Source organism: Rousettus aegyptiacus, unplaced genomic scaffold (assembly GCF_014176215.1).
Source record: "Rousettus aegyptiacus isolate mRouAeg1 unplaced genomic scaffold, mRouAeg1.p scaffold_m13_p_11, whole genome shotgun sequence".
NCBI classification, from domain to species: domain Eukaryota; kingdom Metazoa; phylum Chordata; class Mammalia; order Chiroptera; family Pteropodidae; genus Rousettus; species Rousettus aegyptiacus.
Window position 1 is genome coordinate 20,867,548 of NW_023416286.1, and position 20,890 is coordinate 20,888,437.

Genomic DNA, 20,890 nt, shown 5'->3' on the forward strand with positions numbered 1-20,890 from the left:
GCACCCTCCCCTTCAAACCTGCTGTCCCTCCTAGTTCCCCATCTCAGACAGAGATACTGGGGGCTCAGGTCCAAAACTGTTCCCTCCCAGCCTTTTCATCACCCACTTCAAATGATCATCAAAGGACTACAGTAGTACCTACCAGTGAGTATCTATAATATATATAAAAGTATTAAAAATATATATAAAAATGCCTGCAGAAAAATATCCATCATAATATATTTCCTTCCAGTTTAAATTTTTTCTAAGCTTCTTAATGTAATTGGGACCTAATTCTATTTACATAATTGGGATCAAACTTTATATATTCTATTTACTTTTTTAAGTTAATAGTAAATAATGAGCATTTTAAAATATACTGGAAACTTTATAAAACACTTTTGGGCTACATTTTATTTACTTTATTAATAATAAGCAAAATATATTTCCTTTTTTTCAAATATTTGCTATTAAAAATACCTTCCCCCTCACAATCTTTGTTCATACCCTTTGTCCCTTAGGATAAACTTTTGGAATTCATTTAAATAAATGGTTTATATATATATTTTTTAGATCACAACTACCTACTACTAGGATGCCTTCTAGAAAGGTTTTGCCAACTTAACGTTCCCATGAGTAGTTTATATACTGTTCTTAATCCCTCCAAAAGCTTGACTCTTACTTATGGACCTTGGGAATACAGGCAGTTAAAATGACTTTTTTTTGTTAGTAGTTAGACAGAGCCCATACAAATATTTTTTAAAGTGAGATAATGTACTCAGTGAATTAGTATGCATTATTTACCCATGAGGTCCAGGCCAAGGAAAGACATGCATACCTGCTGGGATCTTGTAGCAAATCTATTGCTTCTCTCATATGTTCGATCATCACTATATCCATGTTCTGGTCTTTGGATGAACTTATTCTGCAGCATGAAACCAAGTATGAGCATAAAAATGGTCACAGAACATGAATATCATCTAGATTCTTAAGAGCAAAATTACAAAAATCCATCTGACGTATAAATATGATTTTGACAAATTCAACATTATAATGAAGACCTGTCAATACCAGATGTGGATTGCCAGAATGTTGTGGAAAAAGCTCCCAGGTTAGGGAAGCCCAGCTCTGCTGCAAAGCAACTCATACAAAGTCTCAATGCCTGTCTGCCTCTATCTGTTCATTTGCACAAGCCAGGGGACGGACCAGCTGGTGGTTCTCACACTGTGCTTCCCTGAGCCTTATGGGAGCTTAGCTACAGCGCATCTATACTACTTTCAGACCTCCCAACTCCAGTTCAACTAGCATAGCTCGGTCTTACTACTTTCATAAAATATGGGACTTCAGGGTGGGACAGCAGTTCAGTCTAAGCTCTACATGCAGCAAAATCATCTGCAGCACTTAAAAAAAAAAAAATGCCAGGCCCGATAGTCCCAAGTAGGTCTGACTTGGGCTGGGACATTTTACTATGCTCTACAGATGATCTTGATTTATAGGCAACATTGAGAACAATAGGGTAAGATTAAAAATGGGGTTTTCAAAACTTTACATAGTTTTAAAAAGCCTTCCCTATAATGCTATGATTCAATAATCAAGCTAGGTCTCCCTGGCATCACAGAAATACGTCCAATGAATGCTGGTAATACTGGACAGTGATATGAAAAGAACTTTTTAATGCTTTTAAAGGGTAAGAGAGATTTGATCATGGTTACTTCTTTCCCTAACAGAACATAAGCCATTGTCTTTCTGTAAGTGGAGAAATTTTTTAATAATGTGGTAAATCCTCCCTCAGGGGAAAATCCCCACAAGGTAGGGTGGAAGGTCTAGGCCTCCAGGCCATGCCATGGAAAACGAAATCCTGTGAACCAAAATTCTACTCTGTGCCACATGGTCCAAACTCAGTCCCCGTGGGAATGGTTCATCAGCTGATAGATCACTCATGCCCTCCCCGGGAAAGCCTGCCAAGAAAATCTTTAATATAGACAAGAGAACAGAAAGGATATTCATTTGGTGTGAGATTCCTTGGGTTCAATCCTGGTCCTCTGTGACTTTGGGGCAATATAATCACTCTCTCTGTGCCTCAGTTTTGTCGTCTATGAAATAGGGGATAACAAATAGAACTAAACTCATAGGATTGTTGTAAAGGTAAAATCATAACTATCCGCGAAGTGTTTAGGGCAGTACCTGGCATATGGTATTTAGTAAATGTTAGCTGTAATAATTATTCGACCTAGGACCAGACTATCAGGAGCAAATGATTTTCTCAGATCTTAAACCTAAAGGCGCTGGGTAAAAAAACGGGGACTGGGGCTACTTTAGGTCCAGTTGTCAGCTTCTTCACACAAATGGAAGGAAGCTAGAGTGTTCACTTTAGAAATTCAAATTCCATGAATTACATTTCTACCTACAGCCGTAAATTCGATAAAACTCAGGGCCAAAGAAGAGGTATAACCTTGCATTGTACTGTCCTAATACTATGATAATAAGCATGAGACAGGAAAACTGGCAACTTCCTATCATTATTATTGAGTAAGAATGTCAGCTTGTCCAAAGAAAAGTGGACCAGAATTCTGTCATAACAGGGCTGCCTGTCTGCTTGAAACATGAACTTTTAAGGATAGTGGCTCATTACCAGGCCCTTGGTACTCACATTCCCTCAGACTGCCAGTGTGTGTCCTCTTCTATCCGTAATAGTTCTTCACAGTCCTCTGCCCCATCCTGTGGACAGAACACATGGGTCCTGAGAGCCGCGGGCTAGCAACAGTCAACAGTCAAACTCTGCCCCAGCCCATGTTCATGGCAGCGCTATTCACAATAGCCAAAAGGCAGAAACAACTCAAGTGTTCATCAATGGATGAATAAAACATGGTCTATATAAAGAATGGAACAGCATTCAGCCTTAAAAAGGAAAGAAATCCTGACACATGCTACAATGTGGATGAACCTTTAGGACATTGTGCTAAGTGAAATAAGTCAGTCACAAAGACAAATAATGTATGATCCACTTTTATGAGGTTCCTAGAGTAGCCAAATCCACAGAGATAAAAAGCAGAACGGTGGTTGCCAGCGACTGGGGAAGGGGGAGGAAAGGGGAGTTAATGTTTAGTGGGTACAGTTTCAGTTTTACAAGATGAAAAGAGTTCTGGAGACGGAGGGTGTGTGACTATTGTACAATAACGTGAATGTACTTAACACCGCTGAATTTTACACTTAAAAATGGCAAAGATGGTAAGTTTTATGTTACAAGTGTTTCATCATAATTAAAAATAAAATTAAAATAATCTGGTCTAGGACCACAATACCTGTTAACCCACTGTCAGAAATTTAACACTTAATTCATTATTGCCCTCCTAGCACCTCCTGATGTTCAGATTCCTCTGATGGGCTTTCAGTCACATGAGAATATGCATTCTAGTGTTTGTGAGAGAAGGGCTGTACGTGTGGGGGAGGGGTGTCATTAGGAGAAAAAGAACGTATAAAATACTTAGCAAGGAAAATGCCTCAAGTGATATCTTAACAGTTTTCATGCTTATGACATCTAGCTTTCACTGAAATGCAACCCACTCTTTATTTTCCTAAAGAAACATTCATGGGAGTATTGGAAAGGTGTGTCCCCGTTAGAACTTCCACATTCTTCTTTCCACTACCATCTCTGACACAGAGAAAGCTGTTATAACTTGGCCAATAGCTAGAAGGGAAATTACCCTGAATGGCGGTACATCTCTTTGGCAAGGAAGGAACCATAGCCAAAAGAGCTGTTTTCTTCTTCAAGATTCTGGCACATCATTAACTAACTCAAGCCCAGACAATTCTCCAGATGTGTCATTGAGCATAAGTCTCCTTCTGAGGAGGTGGCTTGCTGCCTGATATCAGTCTCTGGCTTGAAAAACACAGAGACTTTTTCTATATTGATCATATTTTTAGTGCATAATAAAGTCAACACATAAATTACTGTGCCACATCATCTAAATGACAGTGTAATTCATGAGAGAAAATACACTACCAGAAATGACCAGGAAAACATGTTCCTATCTTTTATTGTTGAATTTCAACTACAGAAGCAACGGGTATTTCCCTCTAATTTTCGGTTTCATAATACATAGTAGCCAATAGCATGAAACATCAGTTTTTCTTTCAGTGTGCAAAACAGGGCTTACCGGGTTTCTTTTGCTACGTTTGATAGATATAGCTGATCCTCATTATTTGTGAATTCTATATTTATGAATCTGCCTACTCACTAAAAGTTATTTGTGACCCCAAAATCAACACTCATGGTGCTTTCAGAGGCATTCACAGACATGCGTAGAATGCTGAAAAACGTGAGTCCTCAACAGGTACGTACGTGCCAGCAAGGCAATGCTCTGCTTTCTTATTTCAACTCTCGTAATGTAAACAAGTGTCCTCTTCAGAGTCTATTTAGTGCCAATTTTCACATTTTCATGCTTTTTTTGGTGATTTCACTGTTTAAAATGCCCTCTAAGCATAGTGCTAACATGCCATCGAGTGCCTCTAAGTGCAAGAAAGCTGTGACATGTCTTACAGAGAAAACATGCGTGTTAGACAAATTTTTTTCAGGCATGAGTTACAGTGGTGCTGGCCGCAGGTTAATGTTAATGAGTCAACAATACATATTAAATAAGGTGTCTTCAAATAGAAAAATATAAAGTAAAATACATAAAACACAATAAAACGTTATGTATTAACCATCTGACGATATGTTGTGAACCAGAGTTTCGCAGGAACCTATCACTGTATTTTCCCTAGGAGAAATGGCTCAGTATTTGATATCTCAGTTTGAGGTGACTTTACAGAACAGAACTGCTGTGAATAATGAGGATCAACTCTAGTTACAAAAGCATGAGATGCTAATTCAGTGGAGCAAGAGCAGGATTAGATATAACGCAGAACTCTTCTTGCTCAAGGAGGGGTCAGCATACTTGCTGGCTGTCGAGCACTCTCTCAGGCTTTTAAAGTGATACAACTCAAGGAGAAAATGGGCCTGATTTTCAATGTAAGACTTTTCATTACAGATTTAGGTTTCATTTTATTATTAGCGTTCTCTCCACTTTTCAAGAGATTCCTGAAGGAGTGGGCATCTAGGAAACATTTTCCCAGTGGATTTCTACACCCCTATTTGCTCCTCTAGACTTTGCCCAAAGGATCTATTCTGTACAACAGCCATTTCTACAAAGCCGTTTGCTTCCTGAAATCTCTGAATCCAGAGAAACTGCTTTTCTTAAAAAGCATGCTTTATTTTACTAACTGCTTTGATTGTTTTTCTTCAGGGTTTCATCTTTATTTAGATTCCCAACTTATGATGAACTCTTCATAAAATAAAGACAAAAGCCCAATTTTCTATGTTTTGTGACAGGCTTATCCTAGAACTGTTAGACAGAGGTCAAATCTGGGAGAGTCTTGTGAGAATCACTGGCCTCAGGGCAATGTCATTAAACTGATACTTTAGGAGACTGGCTGGTGGCAGAACATAAAGTATGTATATGTGTGAGCACACATGTGTGTATATGCACACACACACACACGTGCGTATGGGAGAAGGATGTTGGATAAGAAGTTGGTGTGAGTGAGGGACTCCTGCAGTCATGGAAATTAGAAATGATGAAGCTCAACTAGAGCAATGTTGATGGAGGTAGAGGGCAGGAACGAGGCAGCGGGCGTGAGATGGTCTGAAACAGCAATAGATGGATTAATGATGGATTAGATATAGAGTCAACAATGAAGAATTTCTGTGTTTCATCCTCCTATGGGCATATCTTGTTTTATTATACTTCACTTTATTGAGATATTGCAGTTTTTACAAATTGAAGGTAAGACCCTCTACTCGCAAAAAACATTGTGGCTCATTTAAGGTATAGGTAATGGTTAGCACTTTTTTAGGAATAAAGTATTTTTAAATTAAGATATGTATACTTTTTTAGATATAACGCTACTGCACACTTAATGTAATGTAAACATACTTTATATTATAATGTAAACATAGTTTTATATGCATCAGAAAACCAAAAAATTCATGATTCGCTTTATCTCAATATCTGCTTTATTGCAGTGGTCTGGAAGCAAACCCACAATATTTCTGAGGTATGTCTGTATGTAACTTTGGAAATCATCTTAGTTTCTACAAATATTGAGTCTTATATTAAGTTCTTTATTTTTGTCTTGAGGGTATAAAGACCTCTTGAGCACATCAAAATATTGTACAGTGTAACATTCAGCTATTTTCTTCCCAGCTTCCTTGTAGGTTGTGCCCAGAGATGTTAGTTTAGACAGAGTCCAGCCATTATAACATAAAAGCAAGAAATAAGGATGAGCTCTTAGAGACCCCACACTTGGTTTTAACACATGAACTCAGCGATCATCAACTCTTGAAAGCCACAATGGATCTGAATTTTACCAAAAAGATTATCTTCATGATTCTTGGGTGCCACGGCCTGTACCATAAAGACTGGCAGAAACATACCAAGGCACCTAATGCCTCAAAGGGGAACCTTAACTACCAACTTTAGTAAAAGGATAGATTTTCTCTCTTCTCTTTGCCACTACTATGATGAAGCCTCACCTGACAGCTTAGTGGCTTCACCTAACCTTTCAGCACCTCAGTGAAACTATGACAGTCTAGAATAAGTGTCCTCAGAGTGATCTTTCCAAAAAGGAAAGACATTCATTTCCAGATCTTAAAAGTCTCTGTTTTTCTCTTTATACTGTGAATATACTCCCAAGAGAGGCATTCACTTGGAATATATTGAAGAGAATGTGAAGCCTGTCTAGTTTAGCTTTTACTGAATGGTAATGGTAAATGTGATGTCTGCTAACTGATATAATGCACTAAGTAGTGGAATGTTGTGTATTTTCTGAATACTAAAGAAAATCATACGCATATGTCAATAAATGGAGAGGTATGTATTGGAGGAACTGGCTCCTAATGTCAGATAATAAATATGCAGAGCTTTGAGATGATGTTATAAAGGCTAAGGAAGGTAACAAGAAGCTGACATTTAAAGTGATGGATTAGTAACCTTGAACCAAACGCAAGTACATAAATAAATAAATTAGTCGATATTCAACTTACCTTATTATAGTTTATAAATTCTGAGTGAAGAACATCTGTTCCATGGGTAAATTGGTCTCTTTCTTCTCCTAAGCTGTCATTGTCACCCACAAGGGAAGGCTCTGGTTGAAATTCCTGATGAAATTCCCCTATTAGGAAAATATGAAGACAGATAGAAAGCATGATTTCATGAACAAATGAACAAAGTACGGATTACCCTTGAATGTATGGTCTAAGAATTTCAATCTTCTTTTTTACCTCTTAAGGAAGTATACGAATGATCCAAGTTTTCTCTCCCCCAAAGGTATGAGGAAAAGACAAAAAACGAAAAGGAAGAAGAAAAGAAAAATAAACAGAAAGCTCCGGACTGAACTTTAAAGTGGAGGCCTCTATATGGCTTAGTTCCTAATGAAAGAAATGAAACTTCCTCTTACTTTTTTAAGGAACAGAGAAAAAAAAGTATAAAAGAGAGCTTTTGTGCTCTCAGTAATGTGTGATTAGTAACTATTTCAAATCCAAAATTCAACAAATATTTATTGAGCGACTACCTCATAGCAGGTATTTTAAGGGATTTAAGGAAATTAAGTTAAAATCTGACTCATGGTCTTTACGCAGCAAACAATCTCAAGGAAGAATATGAGAAGGAAATAAAGAATCAAAAATTATAACAAAAGATGTGACTATGATAAGGGCCACATAGGGAGGAACATATTCTCAGAGCACAATCAACTAGAATATGTTCCAGAGGGTGTAGGAGAGGCCAAAACATGAAAAAGATCTCTTTTCTCAGATCTGAAGACTAAAAAGGACCAAGACGGGCCACCGTTAAGGGCTCCTGACCAGCAGAATACTTACTTTTGTAACAGAGGGGGAAAAACTCACTGCTAACAAATTACTTTATTAAATTTTCCTAAAACACTACCTCTTATACTGCATAATGTAATAAGGCTTATCTAAATTAAGAAAGTGGCAGTTATATTTTTGCATAAAGTATACAGTTATGTTTTTGGACCATATATGGTTCCAATCATGATCTCAAATCAATGTAAATGCTAAACTTAAGTGCTCACCTTAAAAAGCTAAATGTAAAAAGTGAAAGCAAACTCTAAACTTTGAGTTGGTTTAAATGGCTCTCCCATCACTAATGAGAGCATATTCAAACTATTAGGGAAATAATCTGCATATTAATCTGTACAGATATCATGGAATAGTCTCTGTCACAAATTAGTAAACACTAAATTTCTGTAATTTCTTTCGGAGTCACTGAATAAACAGGAACAGTCAAATTATTGCCATAATGTCATTAACTGAAGGCTCCTCACCAAGATATGAAATATATTACTAGGATTTTGAAGGTATTCAAGACATAGAGTGCTTAGTAATCATCTGGTGATTATTAAATAACCATAGAACTTTAGAGCTGTAGAAGACATTAGGGATCACCTAATCTAATCATCTCATTTACAGGTGATTGAATTAAGGTCAATTGATTTACTCAAAGTCAAGGTGGGGGATATATCTTTACCTTTCTCACCCTCACATGTTGTTAGCTGTGGCCACATAACCAACTCTAGCTTATAAGTGATGGATGTGCCTCCTAGGCCCAGTCCATAAAAACTTCCTGTGAGCAAACTCCTCCCCCACTGCCTTGAAACAGAAGTCTTGTGTTAAAGATGGTGGAATCACAGTGTGAAAGGAGTTTGGGTCCTTGAATCACCAGCTGGTGGGGAGTTGTCTGTCAATCATTAACATCTATTTAGATTGAATTTGGATTGAGTTCAACTAATGAGATTTGGGGACTGTATGTATTACAAAGCTAGAGTTATATTAAATAATATATCAATATTTTCTTTCCAGTAATGGATTTAAAGAATCTTGTATAACTCTTCAGAATAAGAACAGCTGCACTATTTACTAGCTGCATGACCAATGGCACGTTACTTTGACTCTCTGAGCTTCAGTGTCCTCTACAAAATGGACATGATTAGAGTATCCACCTCAGAATTTTGAACTTTGAATGAGACCACCATCACAGATTAGCACAGTACCTGGTGCATAGGACAAGCTCAATAAACATTAACTATTATCACTGCCATATTTGTGCACATATAACATAGCATTTGAAACTTAAAAAACAAGCACTTTCTCCCCATCTTTCATTCTCAGACCTTTTACTGGACTAAGATGATGGCACGAGTCCTCCTTGATGATCTGTTCTTCTTCCATTATATTTGACATTGGCACATTGAGGCTAACTGTGTCTTCATCAGAAGGCTAAAAAGAAACAAGGCACTGCTTCATTCAGGGGCACTACATTCACATCAGTGCAGACTAAGAGAATACTATGTGATTAAAAATAAACTAGACTGTGATTCTCAAAAACAGAATATTCAGTAAAAGTTGCCAGATACAGAGGTCAATGTCACTTATATAAGCTCAAAAACAGGCAAAACTACTCAATGGTGTTTGAAGTCAGGATAGTGGCTACTCTTGGGTTGCAGGGTGGGTGCATGAGTGGGGCTTTCTGGGATGCTGGTAAAGCTCTGTTTCTTGACCTGGCAGCTAGTAATATGGGTATGCCCGTTTTGTCAAAATTCATCGAGCTAACACCTCTCTGTACACATGTTTGAAGGTGAAATTCTGTCAGGTGCCTGATGATATTTTCTAACCTGAGAGCCATAGTTACTGCACTAAGAAGTATTGTGTAACACCTAACAGAACAAAGGATACTTGCAAACACACTAACACACTAGCCCTAAATCTAATCAATTGTTTCAACAGTAATGTTATTATGAGATCTGAGAATAACACTAATTTACCAACACTGCATTAAAGTTTCATGTGGCTCATCACAAAAAGCAGGCAGTCAACCTCTGTGACAATATCTCATTTACGTGTATTTGATATTAAACACTATGCTTTGGTTTATTTCCCTGTTTTAGGATGAGGACGTTGCATTAAATGTATAAAAGTGCTATATGATTATAGGACTTAAAAGGAACATGTGTTTGTACAGTTTTCAAAATAACACTTCCACTTGGTGCTCAAAGTTAATTCTCTCTAGGGGTCTTGTTTCCCACATCAGTTGATGAAGTTTATTCAGAAAAATCTATCATTGTTTCACAAATGAAACATGAAGCCTCATTTATCTACCTACGTATCCACTTCAGCATTGCTATTTAGTGAAAAGCTTTCCAAATCACAGGAATCAGGAACCTCCTCAGCAGCACACACTTCAGGTGGTTGAGGCTTGCTCCTAAATTCCCGAGGTTATCAGTGTTTGTTTACTTTAGGACACGTGCTAAAATTGTTTAGAAACTGGCAGAAAACATGTATTTCACTCATTAAAGAGATGTTTGTTAAGCCCCCAATTTTTTGGCTTATCTTGAGAAAGATGTGTTTTTTTACTTCTTAGTGATAAATGCTAAATCAACTAGATAATGGCAACAGCCAAAGAAAGAGAGTAAGGTGTGACCTTTGAACTCCACAATGAGATATAAGTGGGGAGCACGATCAACTGACCATAGATTGTAAAATATTGGCAAACAAAGTGAAAACAGAAAGCTACACCGGATAATTCAGAACCTTTATCATTCTAAAAAACAAATTTCTTGGAGCTGTTCTCAGGTAATCAGGCTACAATGCAAGATAAGAAGAAGCCAAAGGGAAGATTTGTGCAATTTCGTTGAATGTAATCTTCTCTAAGTTCTCCTTTCCACTCTTCTCCCATTTTAAAAACTCAGCAAAATTCCAAAGATATACAGCTAGTTAAGATGTAGAAGGACTAAATTGGCCTCTTTTTAGAATGATATTAGCATCCTACTTATACGAAGCAAGAACAAAAGGATAATGAAGTTCTTTGTAATAATGCTTCATTAATGAACTTAATTATCCTTAGAAGACAGATATAAAGGATAAAGCATAGTCTGTTAATTTCATAGAAAATAAGCTTAGGGTGAGTAATTTCTGAAACAATGGGGCATTTCAAGGGACTTACGAATTTTAATAAAGCTAACGGGAATGAATTAAATATAGCTTATAAAGAAATGTGTTGAGTATTTTCTCCCCCAGGGAACTACAGTAAACTATTCATGTGGCTCCATGGAAGTCATTTTCTTTTATTGATATTGGCTTTTTTTTTTTTTCTGCCTACTAACTCTTCTTCCTTTTGCTATGTTCTGTATTAGTGTTAGGTAGCTAGTCAGACATGAGTGACAGCGGGAACAAAGAACACTACAATGGTAGAATAATTCTGGGTAAGCACATGTGCACGAGGCAAAGAGTTATGTAGCAGCCAGGTGTCAATCAAAATGCCTCACTTGGCAATCACCTAGGAATGCCTTTGGAACCACCCCATCATGGCCTGAATGTAAGGCAGATATTCCCACTTCTGAGCTCTCTTTTTCTGGTGGCCTTTTTGTCCTTTTGTGGCCATTTTGGCCCCTTTGTGTTGGTTATTGTGCTGGGACCATGTGCCTCCTTGGGGCATTCTTTGTCTTTCTAAAATATATTTTTAATAAAACTATTAAATCTCAATGACCTGCAATTATTCACTGTGCCATTTGAGGAAGAACTGAGGGAAAATGTTACCCACCTGCTGTTGGGGTAACACCAAACTCTGATCAGCCCCACCCAGTGGTGTGACAAACTAATGATACATCATCCCCTACTCATTCCGCTGTTCCCTTATAGCTCCCTCAGTCAAGGAGCCCCATTTAATGGTATAATTGTGAAAGATTTTGGAGACTGAATGAGATAACAAATGTCCTAAATAAGCTATTTTACAACCACCAACCACTTTCAAAAGCTGTAGTGTGGGAGGCCTCTTAGCTTAAAAATAATTAAACTTTATCCAATGATTTGAAAAGAGTTTCAGGAAACAAATATTGCTATAAAAATTATGGCTACTCATAAATGCATTTTCTTGGGGTAAACTGCTAAAATGCAATGTACATTTGATTCCTGAACATTTACACATGCATATAACAACATTTTCCTAAACTACTCTGTCACTTAAAAACATATTTATTAAAAAATGCCTCTCAGATACTTGTACATCATTTCATTTTATTTATTAAGCTTTCAAGGAAATTCCAGATAATGTGGACTGTGTGAAAGAAGGGGAAGGAGATAGAAACCCTACTTTTGAGATATTTACAAATTATTAAAGATGCAGAAAAAGCTATCGACAGCTAATATATATATATAATGCTTTGAGGATTTCAAATTGCTTTCACAAACATTATCTGATATTACCATACAGAGAGTTAATGACTTTCAGCAGAAAGGAGTTAAATGAATGAAGCAGAAATATCTAGAAACATGGAAGGAAAAAAAATCACAAACCGATCATGAACTTTACCTCTGTGGCAGATAATCGCTTATCTCCATTATCACTTCCAACGCCTGAATCAGAATCCTTCTTGCTGAGATAGATGTCATCAATATTGAATTCATTTAGAAAAAATTAAAATCATGAAGTTTATAAGATACATCAATTGATTTTCAAACAATGACTTTGCTATACAAATTTTTATTATTAATGTATGGCAACAAATCAGGCCAGTATTAAAGGATGTTAAGACAAGGGCCTAATGAAAACCAGATACTTGTACTGTCTAACTAGAGTGCCAAATAAACACTTTGTGTTCAGGGTTTCATGGATTTACACTCTAACCAAGTAGTCTGTTTTTTTGAAACAGTTAAAAATTTCCTTATTTTACTGATTCTAGCGTATAAAAAAGCAAAAACTTCCTAATTGCTTTGACTTCTTATGTTTTAAAATGTTGATAACTTTCAAGGCCAGGAGGACACCTGCAGAAGAAAGAAAGAGCTCTGCTGGGATTGCTAACAACCCATTCCCCACACCTGTGGAAGGGGAAACAGGAAAAAACATTCTTTAAGTGGCTGCCCTACACAAATAAAATTGTTCATTTTAAACCATAGGGAACCTATGGATTAAAGGCTGGGAACTGTTAGCAGGCCTTTCAGGCGACGTACTCTTCACCTTCCTCACTGTATGTCCATATCAAAAAAAAAAAAGGGGTAAAAAAAAGTCTTTAAATTATAATTCACAGGAATTAAAGAATGATACATAAACTGGATCCCTTGACACCTGGGGCTTTATCTCCTTATCCTGGATTTTTGTCTTTGCTTTCTCTAGTCTTTGCTTTCCCCCCTCTTTAATAAACTTTCCTTTTGACCCTATCTTTGGCGTGTATGTTGAATTCTTTCTGTATTCTCTGCCAAAGAACCCTCTTCTCTCAGTGCAGGGTTTGGTGTCTCCCAACTCCAGGAAATTGGCCCTGTCCTGCATCAATACCATTAAAATAGATTGAGATTGTAAGTCACCGGTTTACTTTTTTAGTATAAAGATAAGGAAAGATTCCTGCAATGAAGACCTCTCAAAACAATCTGTGTTTCTCCAAGTGTGTTCAATGTGGGAATTTTGTTCTCTAAAATTCAAGGCCCAATTCATACCACAAAAAGGCCAAGGATGTGCAAAAAGGTTCTAACGCTTCCATTCTAAACAGGAAATGGCAAAACTATTTATACTGGTTTTTAAAAGAGAATTTAAAAAATAAAGCCTGCACTTTTTCTTAACAATGTTCTGCAAGTATATTAAAAGTTAATAAATAAAAAAAGTCATGTCAGAGCTTGATATCATTTTAATTGAAAAGCAAAAAATGCCTATATTTATATTATAGATCTTATTTATAAGGATATACACACACATTAGTACACACACACACACACACACACACACACACATGCAATTCTTAACAAGGACTGATTATTGATTAGGAGAGAGTAGATAAGATTTGAGAGGTCAAAATACTATTAACAGCATCAATTTCCTCTTTTTTATTCCAAAAGTTTCTGAAACTCTGAATTATAAATCTGTATTGGTTGAGTGGAACAAAGGGAATTTTGGAGTTAGTTACCTGAAACAGCTTGGCCTAAAGAAATTCTAAACAGGGGCTTTCAGACAGGACAGTCACACTCACCTGTCTTCCACGTGCTGGTGTAATTGTGGCCTCTCCATTGTGTGGAGATAAAGGGAGTCAGCGGTCTTAATTTGGCATGCTTGTATACTCAGATACTTGAATATGTGCACTTTGCCCTTTGTGCAAATCTGTAGAGAAATTGGTAATACATACTTACTTTTTAATGGCAAAACAAAATAGAAACACTAGACATCTGACTTTTAATTTTTGCATTTCCTTTTAAGTAACACTTCAGTGATCCACACCCAATTTGACCTCTTTGGAAAATATAAGAATTTAGGCAGTCATTTCCTCCAAATTCCATGCACAAGTAATTTGTAGTTTTTCTTATATTAAAATGCAAAATTCTAACAGAAATGTGTTTAAGTACACATAGTATAAAAAGTATAGAAGACAGATAACTGACCTGGTGACGTTCCAATTCTGGAAGTAGACATACTTCGCTTTTTTCTAAAATAGTTTAATATTTGAGCTTGAATCTTGTCTCTAAATAACCAATAATCATATTTCAAAATGTTTAAGCTTCATTTACCAGCTAACATTAAAGTATGGAATATATTACTTTTTTTGTAAGCCATACACTCCATGAAAATGTTTCAAATGGATGTACAAATAGTAAAATAATCAAACATATAATTCTGAGATTACAGTGATCAGAATAGTGAGCCAAATGCTGGTAAATGGACTTGATACAGCAGAAGACAACTTACTGTACTCAGATTCACCCAAGGATTCATCCTTTTAGAGGCTGTGACTGCTTATGATCACGTCTAATACAATATTAAATCAGCAGAATATTTAAAAACTGGCTCTGCCGAGAGTTGCCTAAGTACCTTTGAGAGCATATCCCGTATATTTTTGTCAGGCCCCTCACCTGTGCTGGAGGAGACTGCAAAGGGTTATTCTCGAGTAGTAATACTTGCAGCTGCTTCATCTCTCTAAAACAAATGGGAATCACGAGCACTTTATTGCAGGAAAAGTCAAACTTTACCAAGGGAAGATCTACTAGCTCTAAAAGAATAGGAAAAAAAAAGAAAGAAAGAAAAAAACTCAGAAAGGAATAAGATTAAATGGTCAAACATTCAAAAATTTACTTTCTGCTTGTCAAGAGAAATGTCATTCAGCATAATCAAAAGCAAGTTGTACATGAGGCATATAGTGTATATAATTAGGTATAATATTTTAACAAAGGGGAGGGGAAATCTTTCATTGGGAGCCCAATTGATTAAATTGTCATTAATTCTGATAACATCTGGAAACACTTGACATTTATCATATCTATTGTTGAAAAAGTCTTCCCCACCTCTGCAAAACAATCGAAACAAGCAACACCACCCAGAGTATGTTTATATTTTAACTTAAATGTTTTCAAGCAGTACTTGCTAGCATATGAATAATAGGCTAATTACAAAATATTCTTATCTACTTAATGTATCTGGCCTGGCATAACCTCAGAACTAGTACAAGGAATGTGTTCATGGTTTCTAACTCCACTTTAAAAAATGCTATCTAATTAAGAACTTTGCAATGGACCCTGTAATCCTGATTTGACAGGGCTTTATTCTACTGCTTTTAAAAATCTTCTGTAGCTCTACAGGAAGACAAAACATTATATTTAGCTTGAAATCCCCACCCAGTGGCATAGTAAACACTCAGTAATTTCAAGCATTCCAATCAACATTGGCAGCTGCATGAAACAAGTCAAATATATTCCATAGAGCAAAGAAGCTGAACCACGCCAGTCATGTAGGGTGACAAGGGACAAACCACTAAGATCTCTGTGTGAGAGGCTCTGGAGGGTTCATTTCGGAAAGGGCCTTGCCACATGTTATGGGACCTGGTAAAGTGCTGAATACTCAGGGAATTCCAAAGCAGAGAAAAGGCAGGAACTATAAAAAGAAAAGGACGGCTCTCTGGAGTGAGAATGAACACTACTCCTCTTCTCTACCCAGACTGCCTGAGGGTTTTCACTTTTTTCTGCTACACTACTTCAAGTTCCAACAAACAATCACCTAGCAACCAACCTCCCTTCTCCCAAATTCAACTTGCTCTGGGCTGTAAGGGACTTTCCTTCTTTCATACCTTAGTGAACCACTTTGTATTAAAGAAAGAAGTCATAGAACTGATATTCTAAAGAGAAGGCAGAAGAGCATCAAATTCAGTAGGTCACAAATTCAGTTCCAGGTTAGGAAGCTGGTTTAGAAAAACTGAGGAAGTGTATTTTTACTATTTCCCTGAGTACCGGGCTAGCAACCAGTTCTCCCCCCCCGCCCTCCCCCATAGCAGGTTAGGTGACTTGCCTCAGGGCACACTAATCCTGGTGTTGCCTTGAGGAAAGGGCTTTGAGCAGCAGGAAGTGGAGGCAGAGAGGGAAGGGAACCTGGAGGCCAGCTTGAAATCCAGAAAGTTGAAGGAAAAGGGAAAGACCCCCTTTCACTTGGGGTTGTTTCTAAAACAGGAAAGATTATATCTCTCTGCTGTAACCTCTGGTAATATTAATCCTTCTCAGTCACGGTTAACTTTATTCATGAAAGTTAGTTTAGCAAATGGGTGACAAATTTTAACAGGACTCTGAACCTTCAGGAATTCTTTGCCATTTAAAAGAAAGACCTTTTAAAGCAAAAGTAGAGGGCTAAATTCCTGGAAGACAAAGCAGAAGGGAGAGAAGAGCCACTTACAAGTAAATAAAGAATGTTTTTTTAAATAACTATTCCTTTCAGTGCCAGTTTGGAACACAATGATCATCTTAGTTTAGGGAAATGAGAATCTGACAGTTTCACAACAAGAAAATGGGGGAGAAAATGATAACTCCAGGCCATACAAGGTCAAAATAAACAGAACAGAAAAAAGAAGAAGAAAAAAATCGTACGTCTCTGTTGCAAAAAGAGGCATTTAGTCCTCTGGTCCTAGAAGGAACAAAATATAGTATCCTCATTGCAGCAGTTGTAATAAAACCACTACAAAACTGACATGAGTAATAAGAACACAAACTTTTTTTCTCCCCCTCACATTGAAAGCATATGAGAAGAGGTACCCAAGGAGTATGTAAAATCTTTAAAGTGACTGCTTTATCAGTGCTTTTTTTGTTAAGAATTCTCAGAATGAAGCAAAAAGAAGCTTGATGCTCAGGGAATTATTTTTTAAAAAGATTTTCCAGAAAACTAATGTTTTAGCTTTGAGTGTATTTTAAAATCTTGAACCTAAATAAACATAATTATGGAAAGTATAGAAATTTGTACTCATCTTTTTAGGGAAAGGAATGCTTTTAAGGCAAGAGAGCGAGAAGTGGCGAGAGAAACAAAAATCTCGGTATTGTAGATGCACTCTCCCTCCTACACTTTGCAACTATTGCAGGCAACTGTACAACAATTAAATTTTCCTTTTGAAAATGAGAATTTGTGATTTAAGATTTCTCAGTGATTAACAAGATTAAATGAAAGTTTTCTTCTATGAAAGGTTATATGCTTATAAATCTGTTATTTTTTTCATACAATATTATATTAGTTTCAGGTGTATGACATACCGGTTAGACATTTATCCAACTTACAAAGTGATCACCCCGATAAATATAGTGCCCATCTGACACCGTACATAGTTATTACAATATTATTGACTATATTTCCTATGCTGTACTCTACATGCTCATGACTATTTTGTAATACCAATTTGTACTTTTTAATCCCTTCCTCTTTTTCATCTATCCCCTCAATCCCCCTCCCATCCAGCAACCATCTATGACTTTGTTTTTGTTTTGTTCATTTGTTTATTTAGTTCTTTAGATTCCACATATAACTGACATCGTATTACTTCATCTTCATCCATTCACCCATTGATGGTCACCCAGGTTGCCGCCATATCTTAGCTGTTGTAAATAATGGTAGATTGCTTGTCTTCATTTTGTTTAGTTCTTTTTCTGGAGCTTTGTTCTGTTCTTTCATTTAGGACATGTTTCTTTGTCTCACTATTTTGGCTGCCTCCCTGTGTTTGTTTCTATGTATTAGGTAGAGCTGTTATGTCTCCCAGTCTTAGTAGAGTGGCCTCTAGTTGTACTGTGGGGCCCACTGGCACAATCTTCCTCGTCCTATAAGCTGGGTGCTCCTGGTGTGTCCCTTGTGTGGGTTGTGTGTGCCCTCCTGTTGTAGTTAAGCCTTAGTTGCTGTTGCACAACCATGGGAGAGACTGACCCTCGGGCTGATTAGTTGTGAGGGCTGGCTGACTACAGTGGAGGAGCTGTTGTGCAGAGGTTGACCCTATAAAGCAGGATTTGCTTTAGTGGGGCTGCGGTGCCTGCCTAGTCTGCCCTTTGGGTGTGTCATCTGGGGAAGTAGTTGAGTGGTGCTTTATGGTAAGGTCTCAAGCTGGCCTCCAAGTGTATTAATTCTGGGGCCTCTCGGGAGAGACTCTTTGCAGGCCAAGGCCGGCCACTACCTGTGCCCTACCGGGGCAGTTTGGTATAGCTATGAAGTGATTTGCAAATGACTGCCACTTGTGCTGGGCTTGGAAGTGCCTGGGAGAAGTTAAGCTGAGAACCAGTCCTGCTGCCACTAATGCTTGGTTTGAGGCCCCTTAGCAAGAGGTACAGAGCATGCTGAGGCCAGATGCTGCTTGTCTGGCATTTGTCAACCTTTGAGAGATTTGAGAAAAGTCTGCAGCATGAGCTAAGACAAGCCATTTGTATAAAACCCACTGGAAGCAGCTTAGGTGAGCCTGCAAGTTGGGAGGGGCAGGATCTCAGGAAATCACCAGAGCGGGGCAAATGGTGTTGGCCAGATCAATGGAAACTCAGATATGGCGCCCACCTGTGTCTGCACTCTGGGAGTGGGGTGGGCTCAACAAAGAAGCAGTGGATTCTGCCAGCATTTCTGTGTGGGAGAAAACTGCTCCTCCAGCCCTGGCCCTAATGCTAGATAATTCAGTTCCTCCCCATATGCCCCTGGCGGCTTTCAAGTTGCTGCCGCAGCACTGGAGCGAATGAGTCTGTCAGCGAGTGTGTCTGTGTGGGCCCTTTAAGAGGAACTCCTGGGATTCCAGACACCTTCTGTCTCACTCAGCCACAATCTCTGCTGATTTAAACAGACAGAAGCTGTAGAGACTTCTCTTTCTAGCACTAGAATCCTGGGCTGGGGAGCCTCATATGGGGCTGGGTTTCCTCACTCCTCAGGGGCACCCCCACAGTCTATATATTCCTCCTGATTTTTAGCCGCCACGTGTGGTGTGGGACCAGCCCATTCCACATTCCACGTCTCCACCTCTCCCACCAGACTTGACATAGTTCCTTCTGTATGTCTTTAGTTGTAGAACTTCTGATCAGTGAGACTTCGGGTGATTCTCAATGATGTCTGTTCTGTAGTTAAGTTGTAATTTTGATGTGGCCGTGAAAGGAGACAAGCATAGTATTTACCTACTTTGGTGTCTTGACCAGTAAATTTGCTGTTATTAAGAGTTTTCCCTTTGTACTTGGTCAAACCAAAACAAACAATTTCAAACACTCAAAAATAGGATTGCACAATGAAAACATGGAAAATCAATATTTTTAAACCAAGTCATCTCAAGTAATAAAATAATAAATCTTTATACTGAGATAGTTTCTAATTTTACTTCTTTAAAATGCTAGTCAGTATGAGAAATGTGAAGATGGCAGATACAAAAACCTTTCATCTATAAGGTGCATTAGATTTCATAAAGTTCTTTCTCTTTCATGAGCTCCATTTTCTTGCCTTAAATAAGGAAGCACTTCAAGCCAAAGATCAAGAAGCAGGAACAGAATAATAAAAATCAGGCGGCTGTCAAATAAGCTGCATTAGCATCAGATTAACCAAATGCCAACTGTTTCCAAATATATGTTTTTGCTTCAAGGTATATTTTAAAATATATTTTGCAATCAGGTATGCCTAGTCTCCTTAAATGAAAATGATGGAAATCGATGTGATCTTTGAAAACCAGAGAATATTTTACAGAAAGCAAAGTATTGCTCTTCAACTTATTCCTGATTCAGGTCCAAAAGAGAATCCCAAAGTATGAAATTCAAAGTTCTTAATGGTACAAAATTTCTGAATAAATCTATCTTTTGACTTAAACCCCAACACAGTATATCAAAGGGACACGATCATGGAAGCCCACAGCTGCAGGAAAGGGTCTGCCCAAATCTGGCTCTAGGGCAGGGCCATGTGAGGGGGCTCAGCGCTCCTGCTGGTTCATGGGCAATGCACCTCAGTGCTGAGGTTCTGGAGGCATAAGTGCTTCCAGCCTTCAAGAAAAAAAAAAAAAAAACTACCAGTGACATTAATCCAAATATCACTTCAGCAGGAGCAGTGCCCTTCCCTAAAGAACAGATTTTGGACTCAAGGATTTCTAACCAGGACACCCAGAACAGAAGTCCAGAACAGAAGTCCTGCAGAACCAAGCATGCCAATTAAACTGTTGGCACGATGTTCCAGAACATCGTATGTCTATGCCAAATACAGTTCATGTTGCCTCCTGTTATGAGCTGAATTGTTGAAGTCCTAACCCCACTACCTCAGAATGTTTTTGGAGATGGGGTCTTTAAGGGGATAATTAAGTTAAAATGCGGTCATTAGGATGGGCCCTAATGCAATCTGACTAGTGTTAAGTCTAAGAAGAGATTAGCGCAGAGACACAGAAAGAAGACGAAATGAAGACAAAGAGAAGACAGCCATCTATCTATAAGCTAAGGAGAGAGGCCTCAGAAGCAATCAAACTGGTTGACACTCTAATCTTGGACTTCCAGCCTCCAGATTGTGAGGAAATAAATTTCTGTTGTTTAAGCCACTCGGTGTGTGATAATTTGTTATGGGAGCCTGAGCAAACTGATACACACGCA

The 20,890-nt window shown here is 37.9% G+C and overlaps 1 protein-coding gene across 5 annotated transcripts in view; it reads right to left on the reverse strand.

The window, feature by feature from the left end:
* LRCH1 (leucine rich repeats and calponin homology domain containing 1) overlaps positions 1-20,890 on the reverse strand; it is a 180,032-nt gene that overhangs the window by 39,848 nt on the left and 119,294 nt on the right. For all 5 annotated transcript variants that reach the window (XM_016142295.2, XM_016142297.2, XM_036228603.1 and 2 more), the window contains exons 5-11: positions 14,924-15,060; positions 14,050-14,177; positions 12,405-12,468; positions 9,211-9,316; positions 7,064-7,191; positions 2,630-2,697; positions 818-904 (exon numbers count right to left, since the gene is read on the reverse strand). In XM_016142295.2, the coding sequence (XP_015997781.1) occupies positions 818-904; positions 2,630-2,697; positions 7,064-7,191; positions 9,211-9,316; positions 12,405-12,468; positions 14,050-14,177; positions 14,924-15,060 (718 nt within the window). The remainder of the gene's footprint in view (positions 1-817; positions 905-2,629; positions 2,698-7,063; positions 7,192-9,210; positions 9,317-12,404; positions 12,469-14,049; positions 14,178-14,923; positions 15,061-20,890) is intronic.